This window comes from Acomys minous, assembly GCF_964271855.1.
Source record: "Acomys minous genome assembly, chromosome: 2".
NCBI classification, from domain to species: Eukaryota; Metazoa; Chordata; class Mammalia; order Rodentia; family Muridae; genus Acomys; species Acomys minous.
Window position 1 is genome coordinate 35400947 of NC_140484.1, and position 14552 is coordinate 35415498.

A 14552-nucleotide genomic window follows, 5' to 3' on the forward strand; every position below is an offset into this window, starting at 1 on the left:
GGTGCAAAGGTGGGGAAGGGCAGAGGGCATGGAAGGGGATTGGGAAAGGGGAGGGAAAGGACATAAAACACCCAGGATACCATATCATACATTTAAAATTAAATTTTAAATACTAAGGTAAAATGATCAATCTAACCGTCAAATAGGCAGTATCTAAATTTCTAATCATTTCTAGAATCCTTTTTTAATTTTATGTATTACACAGTCTAGCCTCCATCTTAGGGCAGTATCAGTGTTCTTGAATGATTAGAGTCCACGCTTAACCTGAGCCTATGACAGGCTTCCCAAAGAGCAGTGTGGGAAGCTCCCCGGCCTGAAACGTAGCCTCACTTACAGCAAAACATTAGTTGTGTGCACACTAAACAGTAAATGACAGCGTTCGCAAATATCATCTTAGTTTCCCCTTTGAACAGAGTAGACAAAATGCCCCTAGTGTAAGTAGCTTTGCAAACACTGGGAACTTTCATCTTTGTTTTCCTGAAAACATCTCACACAATCACAGTAAATGCTTTCAGTGCCGAAATGTTGGCATGGGCATAGTAATCGTGAGGCACAGGAACAGTGTCGAGTGCTTGTACTTGAGGCACGGAAGTGTAGTGTTAGAGATGGTTTGTTGCTAAATGTTTTTCTTTTTTTATTTTGCGTGTAGACATGGACCGATATGACCCGTGTCCATTCCTTCCACGGCAGGAAGCACAAAGTAGAACAAGCCTTTAGTGAGCGCAGCATCTTCTTCCTAATATGAAAACTACAGATGCAACCTGGCCCCGAGCTGTGAAGCACAAAAAGACACATTAATGTGTTTGGGTTTTCAGAGGGAACATTTGTTCCTAGCAGCTTATAATAAAGTTTTCATGGAATTACCATATGAGTTAGGCTGCAAAAAAAAAAAAAAGAAAAAAGAAAATCCCTTCTGAGTTGAAAAACTAAAAAGTCTGTAGAAGAAACAGCATGACCAGCATCCAGGCTTCCATCTTCAAAGGACCTTTACTTGGGCATTTGAGTAGCCTAGGAGGTGGATCTAGGCTGGTGTTGAACAAGGAAACACGGACTGCAGCCTGGAGAGTGAAGACCTTTGATGTGAAATTGGGGCCGCGCCACCACCCAGCAATGGCTAGTCAGGAGGCCTTAAGTGGGGATGTGATGTGACCTAGTCTGGCAGTGGGTCACCACGCTGATCCGAAAGGGAAGTTGGAATGGAATGGTTAGAGAAGAGAGATGTTTTGATAACAGCAGCTGCAGAACTGGGCAGCTAATGAAAGGAAAGGGTCCCCCGCAGTCCAAAATTTACATTACAGGGATTTCAAATAAAAGAGGGAAGTGGGGAGCGGGGAGGTTTGCTTTGGGACAAAGCTAAGAGTTTAGAGTTACAATCTGGACTGTTTAGAGGCTTTAAAATACCCAGCGGCCACTGGGAATATATGGGCTACAGCTTAGGAACAAGAAGAAGCCAAAGACAACAATTCAGGAATGTCCTATAAGAAGGTGGTAGCTAGGCTTGACCTCTGAGTTGTACATACACATAAACTAGTGCTCTACTCTGAGGGGCTGACTTCGCAAGGTCATCTTCGTCATGTGTCCCGCCGCTCTGCTGTTCCAACCCCCCTTCGAGCATCATGGTCTCTCACCGAGACTGCTGACGTACTTCGCAGTACTTCCTGTATGTGTTCCAGTTATAAGTTCTGGCTCTAAATGTTCTTGAGAGAGAAGGGAACATCACACTTTGTCAGGAAGAGGCCTAGCCGCGTTCCAGCCTGGTTCCAGTTTTCTGGAGCTCTGAGAGTGATTTCCGTTTCTTTTCTCTCGGTGAGGGAGTAGACTGCTACTGAAAAGGCACCTGTGTCTGTCTCTGTGGTCGCTTGCGTTTGGAATAGTAAATGTACAGAAACAGAACTCACCAACCACAGTGACATCAGACAGACTTTCTGGAAATAACTGTGCACCTGTGTGATGAACTGGACTGGGGATGTAGACGTTGCTCACCCTTAAAGCTCATGTATGTTGTACTTGTGGCGGATAAGTCAGTTCCTTTAACGATGGGAGGATAAGAATAATAATTGTTTGGCCCCTAAAGAAATCAGGACTTCCCACCCACCCACCAAAACCACACCCATGCGAAGGCAGAAATGCATTTGAATTTTTGTTGGATTTCTAATGAATTCTTTTTTCTCAGAATTGGATCTCAGAATTGGTCTTTGCTTCTAATGATATGTGCATTTTCCCAAACTAGCATGAGTTATGGGTTGCAATGAATTATCGGAATGAGTCTAGGTAGTGGTTGCTTTACATGAGGAATTTCCCTAGGCACTTCATCAGCGTTGCCATACTTAATTCTCATAAGCACCATTATGTCATAAGCAATATTATTGTCACAATTTCATGGGTAAGGAGACCCACCTAGGGTCACAGGGCTTATGCTCTTTAGCCCCAAATGGTTATCCACCAATGTCTCTAAGAAGGAAACTCTAGTTCTGATGAATATGAGTGGAAAATTCATCATCAGCCCTTGACAATGATGAAGAGCTTCCTGGGCTGTCAGGGGCGGGGGTGGGGGCGAGGAGAAGTGTCCCCAAGCCTTCGTTTCAGTATGGTTGAAAAGCAGGACTGAGACCCTACACTCCTTGTTACAGAGGCTGAGCCCTTGGCACCCTGACCCAAAGCAGTCTTGTTCTCCACAGTGTCCACTGCTTTGTGGAAGGGCTCGGCTGCAGAAGCATGCCTCCAGGGAGAGCTGACTGCCCTGGACCAGTGACCAGCAGCATTACCCATCCCTCCCACTTCCTCCTCCCATGCTGACCTCAGCCCTGCTTCAGTTAGTTAGGGGAGATTGGTTCTGCATAACGAACCGTAAGGTCATACACAGTCTCTGGAGAAGTAATGTGTATGCTCCAGCCCTCTCAAGTAATATGACCCTGCTCTTAACTGTTGTCTGTCTCCTCTCTGAAAATATAACTTGAGCATATCAAAAGATGAAGGGTGAGTCTGTGGCTATAGCCTAATGATAGGATGATTACGTAATATTCACAGGGTGCTGTTCTATCCCTAGTATAGTTAAAAAAAAAAAAAAGAAAAAAAAAAGAAGAAGAAGTGAAGGGTAAATTCTCTGGAATAACTGACACTTGTATACCAGCCATTATGCACACACCATAAATGGCAAAGATGACTGAGACCCAGGAACTGGCATATTTCTTTTTTTTCTTTCTTTCTTTCTTTCTTTTTTTTTTTTTTTTTTTTTTTTTGGTTTTTTTTTTTTTTTTTTTTTTGGTTTTTCAAGACAAGGTTTCTCTGTGTACCCTTGGCTGTCCTGGATTCAGGCTTGCCTTGAACTCACAGAGACCCGCCCGCCTCTGCTTCCCAAGTGCTGGGATTAAAGGCATGCACCACCACCGCCCAGCTTGAACCTGCATATTTCAAAGACTACACATGTCTTATTTCATAAAGGCACTCTCACCTACCTCCATGAAGTTGCATCCACAAGTGTTCTCCCTCCCATCCAGCTCCCTCTTTCAAACAGCATGAGTATTTGCTCTAAAAACACTTCAGTTGGGGGATGGGGTGATGGCTCAGCGGTTAAGAACACTAGCTGTTCTTCCAAAGGACCTGAGTACAATTCCCAGCACCCACATGGCAGTTCACAGCTGTCTGTAATTTCATTTCCAGGGGATCTGACATCCTCACACAGACATACATGGAGGCAGAACACCAATGTACCTAAAACAATTTAAAAATTATAAAAAGCAGAACACTTAGGCTGAAGGCAAATGAGAAGCATGAAGAATGCTGGGATTTTTGACCCTACATTGGCCAGGGACTAGGGTCAGGTTTTTGTGTTTTCATTTCCTGAACAGCTTCGTGTGAAAACGGCAGCCATGACAGCATCCTGAGGTCTGGAGAACTCATGCACACTGGGAGAAAAGGAGAATGTTCATAAAGGGAAAGATGCCATTTTTGATGAGCCACTTCTCGTCTAAGGCTGGTCTGGGTGTATGAGTCTCCTACCCTGAGGGATGGTCACCTAGGTCTTGTGTGCTGTCATGTTCCTTTCACAGCAGCACTTTCTCTTTTGTCTGGCTACATCTGCCCATGTTTAATTCCGTCACCTCGCCACTGTCTACCCAGTGGATGATGAAGCATTAAGCCCTGTTGTTGAGATCCTATATATTAAAAAGACCTGGTTGGCAACGTGGAAAGACAGGCTTTGGGAAAGGTCATCACTAAACTCAGCAAGATTCACATGTGGAGAATAAAATTCAGGCAAAAGCCCAGTGCATGCTGGGGCGTGCGCACTTGTGAGACCGGGCCTTCCGTCCCATGTTTTTCATCGGTATAATAACCAGCTCATGGGCTGATGTGAATGGTGAATCCAAGGGAGGAGCGTGGCGTGTGAAAAGCATTCGATAAATGATATTAGTGAGCCACATAGGCTTGGGGTGGGGGGAAGAGGGGAGTGTTTCCTTTAGATTTGCATAAAATTTTCATTCTCCCACCACCCTGGCAGTCCTTCCTGCTGGTAGCCTCACAGGAACTAGGAGGATTTTGATTTTGATGTTCTACCTATCTGCCTCTCAATAGACAAGCACAGGTGTGGCGTGTCTGCTGCCCCAGAGCTTGTGGACGCCAAGGCTTTTTGGGGTGACCAACTTCCTGGGTCTTTTCCTTCGTCAGGTGCTAGAAAGCTTCAAGATCATGGACTACAGCCTTTTGCTAGGCATCCACATCTTAGACCATTCTCTCAAAGACAAGGAGGAGGAGCCCCTGCAGAACGTGCCAGATGCAAAGCGGCCTGGGGTGCAGAAAGTCCTCTACTCCACAGCCATGGAATCCATCCAGGGTCCAGGCAAGTCTGCAGATGGGATCATTGCAGAGAACCCAGACACGTAAGTGCTGCCACACGCCCATCCTGATTTTGGGTACCCCAGTCACTGGGTGGTTATATCCAGTCACCTCCCTGAGTGATGGCTGGGACAAGATGCCTGGTTGTGGATACATGACTTAAACCAGCTTCATTTTTTTTTTTTTAATCTCTAAACAACTGGTTGAGTGGCAGCTCCTCAAGTTTGTATTAACCTTTCACCCACATGGTTTCTGGCTTTAAATAGTTCCTTTAAAAAAATAAATAAATAACTGAATATGTTTCCCCCTCATTTGCTACACATTCAAAACATCTACCGTAAGAGGGAGAAGGAACTCCGGATTTGAATAACCATGTACTTCAGTAAACACATAGTAGGAATGATACTGACACCTCAGAGCTTTTTGTCTGCACAAAGAGATTCTGTTGGTCTCACCTCTGTACCCTCACAGACGTTGTGGCTCTCTTCAGCCAGATGTGTTAGTAACTGCGGGCCTCATTTGCATATGTAAAGTGCATATTTGACAATAGAAACCATTTCAACCGCAGAAGATTGTTGAAATGGTTGACTCATCACAGGTGAGCATGCTGAACAAGGAGACAGAGAAAATCCTTCCTAGAGCCTTAGTCACCTGCTTTCTAGGATTCTCGGGTAGTGACTAAGGCAGGGGCACATTTGTCTTTCATAAAGGAAACTCCCGCATTGTCAGTCTTTGTTCAAATCTTTGCTTGCACTTCCAAATATTCAATAATCCATTGAACAAATTATTCTATCTACGTATTGTGAAATGCTACACCGCTATTAATCACATTGCCATTGATGTGAGTAAAGATTCCACATTAGAAAATGTAATGTTCAAGTTATAAAACTGCTAAATCCAGTAATCTCTTCAGATTAATGCATACTTACACATATACATAGATATATACATACATATATGCACACACATACATATATACATACATACATACCCTGCAAAAATGTATCTCAAGAATTAAATTTACAACTTTCCTCTGTGTGCTTTTCTGTTTTTATTGTTTTGAGACATGGTTTCTCTATTATGTGACTCTGGCTATCTTGGAGCTCACTATGTAGACCGAGCTAGCTCTGAACACAAAGATTCATGCCTCTGCCTTCCAAGTGCTGGGATTAAAGGTATGCACCACCATGCCAAGCCTCTATCTATTTTTTTTTCATCCTACAGTAAACATGATTCTCCAGATCAGAAAAAAGTAATGTTACGTGTGTGTGTGTGTGTGTGTGTGTGTGTGTGTGTGTGTGTGTGTGTGTGTGTGTCAAGCTTTCATGTCATTCAGGCTGACCTTGAACTTTCTATGTAGCCAAGAATGGCTTTGAACTCCTAATTCTTCTGCCTCTGTCTTCTATATCTGCCACCATGCATGTGATTTTTATGCAGCACAGGAGAGCAAACCCAAGGCTTCAGGCATGGTAGATAGGCTCTTCTGCTACCCTAGTTACAACCTTTTTTTTTTTTTTTACAAAGCAATATTTTACAGGGCTCCAAAAACCCTTCTCTGCTCATCATTTTTTAAATAGAAGTGGCTTTGTAATGAGTTTCTTCCCATCCAACTCTCCCAATTTGACAGCTATGAAGTTATTATCCTTTAAAGTGATGACAACTTATGGCAATAAAGGCAGAGCTAGTCTAGAATTCTCAGTGTTTTCAGTGTATAATTAGCAATGAGTTTTAGCTTTCTGAGCTGATGTTATAAAATATCTTCCCCTTTGCTCTCTCCACAGAATGGGAGGCATTCCAGCTAAGAGCCATAAGGGAGAAAAGCTGCTTTTATTCATGGGCATTATTGATATTCTCCAATCCTATAGGTGAGAAATTTGGGGACGTGGTCTTTCATTATTTCAAAAAAGTAACCAAAACAATTTTTATTTCTGAAAATGTACCAATTGAGAGGTGTTTTGCATTTTCAGTGTTATCTTCCCCCATCTGTTTGCTTTTTAGATTAATGAAGAAGCTAGAACATTCCTGGAAGGCTCTTGTTTATGATGGGGTGAGTGACCTGTGCTTTGTTCAACAGGAGACACTTGTAGTCCCCACCGTGGCTGTCATTAGACTCAGAGGATAGCAAAGGTCTTTCTGTGCTCACAATCTGAGGCTGGAAGGTTGCCTCGAGCCTGAGAGCAAGACTATAAATTTGAACAGCTCTTCAAATAAATGGCTGCCAGCCCAACAGCCAAGCCAGGTAGAGGTTGGGAAAACAAAACTGGGGTTGTTTCTATGTGGAATGCGAAGGTCCCCCTTCTGAGGTGATGAGTGAGGAGGTGGAGAGGGCTTTTTCCAAGGCTCTGAGAAGACTGGGCTAAAGAAGATTTTGAGCCCTGACTGATGATGGACAGCCCTGGATTTGAACCGGATTCCTACTTGATGTGAGAAACCTGTCACTTTTCTCATCATTAAGGCAGGAGTGCCTGCCTGCCTGTGAATGTGATGTGGGATACTGCATGTTAATGTGCAGCCCAATGTATAAGACATGACAAGGACATAGAAAGTGAAAACATTGACATGGAATGTATTGACAAGTGCTATGAACTTTTTAAAAGGTTATTATATTTTTTTAATTACTTGTATATGTATGTACATATGGGTATATGTATGTCACCTGAGTGCCCGTGCCCATGGAGGTCAGGGGCATCAGACCTCCCACAGCACCTGTCTGGTGTGAGTGCTGGGAACCAGTCATGAGTCCTCTGCAAGAGCAATATGTGTTCTTAACGGCTCAGCCTTCTCTTTAGTACGTGTTATGAACTTATATATACTCATATACACTAACTGACAGGAAAATGGCAGGTAGAGAAAACACCACCTATAGAGGGCAAACTCCTTCCTCCACTTCTCTCTCATTCATACACACACCCATATCTAGATTTTAAATCTGAACTCGCTGCTGTTAGCAGATCTGAGCCTCTCTCAGTTAATGACTGACCGTGACACTTCCTTAGAGTCTGATGGTGACTGACTTGATCGCACATTTCCCTTTAAGATCCTTTGAAAGAGAATAAATGAGAGATGCCATTCTCCTGCTTTCTGGAAAGGAATCTGCATTTTTTCAATTCTGTGGAATATTGTTAATAACCTTTTAGCATTAAAGAACTAAATTTGGTCCACAGGTTAATGACCAGCTTCCATCAAAATGTACCATTAAATTATAGACTCACAAAGTTGTCTGTAAGACTCAGCCACAGGCTCAGTCAGATCAAGGATTCCTCTTATAGAAAAAAAAAAAAATCAAGGTCCAGGGCTGGAGCAATGGCTGAGTGGTGAAGAGCACTATCTCCTCTTCCAGAGGTCCTGAGTTCAATTCCTGGCAACCACATGGTGTCTCACAACCATCTATAATGTGATCCAATGCCCTCTTCATGCAAATAGGGTGCTCATATGCATTTAAAAAAAAAAAAAAAGGTCAGTTAATTTTAGCTGAGAAAGATAAGAACCCTCACAGCGCCTTGAACCCAGAAGGTAGATGCCAAATACCCCAAGGCCATTTGGTGTTCTCAGAGAAGCTTCCATTCCAATACCATGTCAGGGACCTAGTCTCAGATTAGCAAAGGGTCCTTACCTTTGCCTATTGAAAATATGTCTTCATCGTAAGAAAGATCTTTGTACTTGTTACTCATTTGTGAAATCATAAGCGATAGATAGCCAAGACTTATTTTCGTTCATTTGTTTACGAATTTATTTCTTATTTAGTCAGGAATTTTTTCAGACCAAAGATAACAGCAATGGAAGCCTAAAGGCAAGAGCTGAGTGTCAGTCAGCCTTGGGGTCCCACTGTTTCCTACCAGCGTTTCTGAGTCATGGCGCCTGTTGTGAGAAACTGCTGTCTAGACAGAAGCTGCCAGTACCATTGGCAGATCACACGTCACACCGGAAACAAATGTCCAGCCACATCTCCAGATGCCCAGGAGCCTGCTCAGCCTCCCTACTATGTCTAAAGAGCTGGGCCCCTTTAACTGCCCATGGTAGAACTACTGATGTCTCTAACTAGGAACAGATGGATTCATGGACCAATGTGTTCTTAGATAAAGGAAGGCCTGGGCCTCTGGCTGTTGCCAGTGTCACACAGCCTGTGAAAATTAGACCACACACCAGATGCAGGTCTCCTGACTTCTGCCTCAGTACCCCTTGAATGCCACTGCAGACCCGTCATTGTGTCCACACTTGAACTTTTAGAAATGTCGCTGTTGAGACCCAGAAACCTACATTCAAAATAGCATCTACCAGGTGAACATAGTGAATCGGCTCGTTCATCCATGCTGTTTTCTAGATTATAATAAAATGACCTGTCAGTCCTGAGGGGCTCCCGCCATGCATGAGAGCAACCTGGCCCTTCAATCCACTCCAGGCCTGTCTGATTCATAGATAATGCAGCGTAGCCTCAGGCAGGCCTCTTGCCTTGTTACCTGGTGATGAAAGCACACTAATTTAAATGCCACTCTCAGGCTGGGGGCGCTCTGTGTGTTCCTGTTCTTTACAATCTAACTGAGAACTGTGCCCTTCTTAACTGGCCTTTGCAAAGTTGCAGATGTTCCTAGCCAACAGTGCAGATACCTCATACAGTGGCGTATTAACTACAAATGCCACCTTCATCCCAGATGGTGCTTGGGTTGCTAGTTGTGTGTTAGGGGAGAAAAAGCATCTAAGTCCCCCCATGCCTTGGTGGTGTTGACAGGAGGGACAAATTTTTCATTTATGCAGCAGAGTCCTTTGGCTGTCTCCCTGTCCTTTCATGCTCCATTATGTCCTGAGCCCATACACTGTCTACTCTTGACTGCGTCCTGACAGCTTCCCCCACAGCCCTAGGCTTTTGGTCCTTGTAATTCTTGGCCGTGTTTTACTTCAGACCTTGACTAACAGTCTTTTTCCAACTTGAAATGAACTCCAGGAGGGGAACCTGTCAATTTTGTTTCTTCTTCTTCTTTTTTTTTTCTAGGACACTGTTTCAGTTCATAGACCAAGTTTTTATGCAGATAGATTTTTAAAGTTTATGAATTCCAGAGTTTTCAAGAAAATTCAAGGTGAGAATATTAAAGTTTTTTTGTTTTGTTTTGGTTTGGTTTGGTTTGGTTATAGCACTTGTTACTGATGTCGCCATATATCTGTGGAAATTTTTGGTTGAAAGGGTTGGAATTTTTTTTTTTTTACTGCAATGGTAATAATGACTATGGTTAAATATCATGATTTAATGATGCCATAATTATCACCCTATTTTATGTTAAAAAAAAAATAATACAAGCTGGGGCTGGGGAGATGCTCAGTCAGTAAAGTGATACAAAAGCATGAGGACCAGAGTTCAGACCAACCTTTTTGCGTCCATATGCGCACGTGCACACATACACACACTATATATGTGTATGTGTGTAGATAGATAGATAGATAGATAGATAGATAGATAGCTATAGATATATATAGATAGATGCAGTTAGCTGTTGAAATGCAGATTTACTTATATTTAGTCATTGGCACCAATGGTTTAAATAAGAAATCAAAGAGACAATAGAAAAAAACCCAGCGACAAGTGAAAGCACAGATACCACCAGGCATAGTGGCACATACCTGTAATCCCAGCACTTGAGAAGCTGAGACAGAAGGATTGGAGGCCCCCAGACCACTGTGGAGTGTACAGTGAGATCCTGTGTCAAGAGGGGAAAAGTGAAACACACACACACACACACAAACTTTGAGCTCCGTAGGCAGGCTCAAGGTCAAGTCTATAGGTTAAAAATTCCTACATCAAAAACAAAAGAAAGCCCCTATAGGTTTAGCTCAGCTGTGGTACTTGCCCAGCATGCACAAGGCCCCCGGATTGATCCCCAGCTTTGCTGGGGGGGGGGGGTGCATGAAAAAGAGAAAGTTCTCAAATCAGTGTCTGTCTTCAAACCATGAGTAATTAAGTAAATAGAACAAATTAAGCCCGTGTTATGTGGCATCTTATTTACCTTTCTACTTACAGGAAATTTTCTATGTGCATACTATTTGTATTCAAACTGTGTGGGAAGTGGAGAATAAGCATATTATACATATATTGTTATTTTGTCATTTAATGGTCCTGTGGTTAACTTTATAATGCAAACCATAGTAAGTTAGCCACCCCCAAAATCATGTTGGTAATCATAAATTTTTCTTATAACATTTGCTGCAGTTTGAAAATGGAAAGGAAACCGTGGTAATTACTTGGAAGCCCTCCGCCCAGCCTGCCTGGTACTGAGATGTTGATGTACCTCCTCCAAGTTGTTATTTCTGTGCTTGGGCATTTTTACAAAGCTGGTGTCCAACAAAGTGTGGGACTGCTGTGTGCAAGCTCCAGGCTTGATCTATCACTGTGCATAAAAAGAGCAGCACAGTGGTGACTCCTTATAGGCTTCTGCCCTCTGATTTTTTGCATATCATTACAATATAAATAGTTTCTCAAATCCTTGAATATTCTAAACATCATTTAAAGTATTTAATCCACTAGCCCATTCTTTTCATAACAGGCTTTTGCATCGTTTCGCCTTTCCCTATTTCTAGCTAATATTTTTTGTGAACATAGTTTCAAATAAATGCTGTGTCTAAATTGGAGTTATTAACTTGGGATAGAGCTCAAGCTGTGGAAGTGGGATATTAAATGTACGTAATTGTAGAGAAACCAAATGCAGCGCTTAGCCTGCAGTAGGCTTTTAAACTATGCCACTCTGATAAGTAGAAAATGTTACCTGGTTGTTTTATTTTCTCAAGTACTGGCTAGGGTCAAGTGTTTGTCATGGTTTGTCAGCCATTTATAATTCCTTTGAGAATTGGGCTATGTAATATTTGGCCATTTATGTTGGGTGTTTATTATTTTTCCAGATGATTTACATAAGCTCTACATTTATATGAGGCTTCACCCTATTACTCTAAGACCAGTGTTTATACACAATTGGCTGTCTCCGTGGCATCTTAAAAATCATGGCAAATTGAAACACCCCACCCCCACCCCCTATAAATTAACTTCTGCTCAAGGTTTTCCTGACCTAAGATAGATCATAAAGTTGTGTTTATTCCGACTGCAAGTCTCTTGTGCTCTGGCTTGTGTGCTGAGTTTCAGGCAGTGTGCAGCTTTTATGTGAGTGTTGGGGTGGGGGTGGGGGGGTCTGCATGCAGGCTCCGTGCTTGAACAACCACTAAGCCAGTTCCTCACTCTAGTACTTCTTTGTAAGAGAGAGAACATTTTTTTTTCCAGGCCTCGGAACTGAAGTTAGAGCCTCTTGCATGTTGGACAAGTGTCCTGTCACTAAAGCTACCTCCCCAGCAACCCTACTTCGTGCAAGTCTTTAAAATTCTTTTACTAGTCCATATGCTACATTTTTGATATATGAAGTCAGTCGGAACTTTGTCTTAACTGCATATTCAGGACAATGCTTCTGCTTACGCGCAATGAGTACGTCATCGAGGTTGCCTGTTGCCTAGCAACAGTGTCGTATTCAAAGTTCTGTCACAATAGAAAAGGTGATTTCATCCTCTGATGTGTGGTAGGCTAAGGTAGTCCAGGTCTGGCTTGTTTATCTTATAAATGTCGCCTACTTTATTTGATTCTTTTATTGGATGTAAACTCACAGCCTGCAGCCCCAGCACCTCGGGCAGGAGACCGAAAGCAGGGACTTAAAGTCCCTGGAAACCTTCAGGCCAGCTAGCCCTGAGCATGTCTCTATTAAGGTGGAAGGCAAGGACTGACACCTGGGTTTGCCTCTGACATACATGCTGTAACACCTACACTAAACACACACACACACACACATACACACCTGCACACATACATATGCACACACATATATACACACACATACACACAAACGCTTACACACACATGCATTTATGCACATGTACATATGCACACACATAAACACACATACATACACTTACATATACATACACATTTACACACACATATACACATGCAAACACACATGTACATACGCACACACATACACATAAACACATACATACACACACATATGCATGCACGCACACACACAAAGATCTTTTAAATATGTTAATGTAAATTAATTAAAACTCTAACATAAAAATACTTGTGAAGACAATTATGTTTCCTAAAACAGTGAGAAAGGTCACACCTCTTTAGACTAGTTTGAAATTCTGAGTATCTGTTTTAATTGAGACTAGTTGAGACTTGCATCTGAGTTCACATTCAACCTCTAAAATGCTCATGAAGCCTTCATAGTCTTATAGAAATAGTTCAACCTTGTAGCTCATCTAAGGTGTCAGGGACCCCTAGCAGTCCCCAAACCACAGCTCCTATTCTCTGACTTAGACATAAAAAAAAAAAGAGCTCTACTTAGAGATCTAAAGATACTATAGCAAAGAGAGGGATGTGTCACAGTTCATAAAAGAGTGACAAAAGCAGAGGGAGTGTTACAGCAGATACCAGCGTGTGAGTGATCACTTCCACCCTGTAAAGAAAAAGTGAGCATTGTGTAACAGAACACAGAGCGATGGAAAACCAGCTTCCTTGACCTACTAATGAAATGCTAAGGAGCTAGAAAATCAGTTAATCAATGAAGAAAACGAGAAAGGCCCCTGAGGTCCCCTCTCTAACCCTGTGTGACCTGGAACAAGCCCACATCTCTGCCCTCTGTTTCTAGGCCTGTAAAAGGGCCAGCCTCCCTTAGACATTTCAACAGTTTGAGAAATGCAGTGTGAGTGTTGGCCTCTAGACTAAAGCCCTGGTCCGAGGACATTACGTATCATGATGATGATATTAATACACACCTGCCTGAGGGAAAGCTAAGCCTTCACTCCCCTAGAAGGAGGGATTATGCTCACTCTTCTTTCCTTATTTGTGAGCTCCAAAGTCCTTCTCCAATTAATCTCTTCAAACCTGTCCATAGGAAGTCCTAATGAGCCATGTGATCCAAACTCGAGAGTCCCAACGCTAAACACGGTGACAAATCCGTTAGGCTGTTGCTACAACCTAAGCAGCGCCTACCAAAGTGTCCTCTGTGGGACCACCGGCTCTGGCAAGCATGGCGCCTTAGGGAAGCACATTTTCACTGACGGGGCCGTGTTCTCAGCGCACTTTTCAGCTTGGAGACCACCAATGCCATTCAGATAGAGGTGGGAGTGACAAGGCCAAAGGGAAGGAAATTTTAGTGGAAAATCACAAAGAAAGAAGCAACCAGAAGTAATTTGGCTAAATTGGGCAACATGCATATATGATTAAACACTGGCACATTTAGAAAGTCCCGGTCCCCGGCTAAAAAAACTGGGGTCATGAGAACTCTCCGCCATCTGCACTTACCAACTTACTCAGCCCCTCCCAGCATAAGAAAAACAGGGAGGAGGAGGGGCAATTCTTTAGCAAAAACAGAAAACATGAAGTTCACCTCAAAAGCCAAGGAAAGTTCAATTTAGAATATTTTTCTTAAAATCAAGCCATTTTGAACAAATAATATAGCCAAAAACAGACATATATATGAATGAGCCCTTGGTCTTCTATATTCAAATTATGTCTAAAATATTAACAAATAATTAGAATATTAAATTTAGGAATCTGAATCTGATTCTTTAAGTTTTGTTTGTTTAGTTCTGTAGTTGGTTTTTGTTGTTGTTTTGGTTTGGTTTTGGTTCTTCGAGTCAGGGTTTCTCTGTGTAACAGCTCTAGCTGTCTTGGAATGCTCTCTCTGTAG

General features: G+C 42.6%; 1 protein-coding gene across 3 annotated transcripts in view; it reads left to right on the plus strand.

Moving 5' to 3' along the window:
* The window catches only part of PIP5K1B (phosphatidylinositol-4-phosphate 5-kinase type 1 beta), a 257803-nt gene that overhangs the window by 188729 nt on the left and 54522 nt on the right, over positions 1 to 14552 (plus strand). For all 3 annotated transcript variants that reach the window (XM_084771731.1, XM_084771732.1, XM_084771730.1), the window contains 4 exons: positions 4666 to 4877; positions 6615 to 6698; positions 6832 to 6880; positions 9821 to 9905. In XM_084771731.1, coding sequence (XP_084627857.1) covers positions 4666 to 4877; positions 6615 to 6698; positions 6832 to 6880; positions 9821 to 9905 — 430 coding nt within the window. The remainder of the gene's footprint in view (positions 1 to 4665; positions 4878 to 6614; positions 6699 to 6831; positions 6881 to 9820; positions 9906 to 14552) is intronic.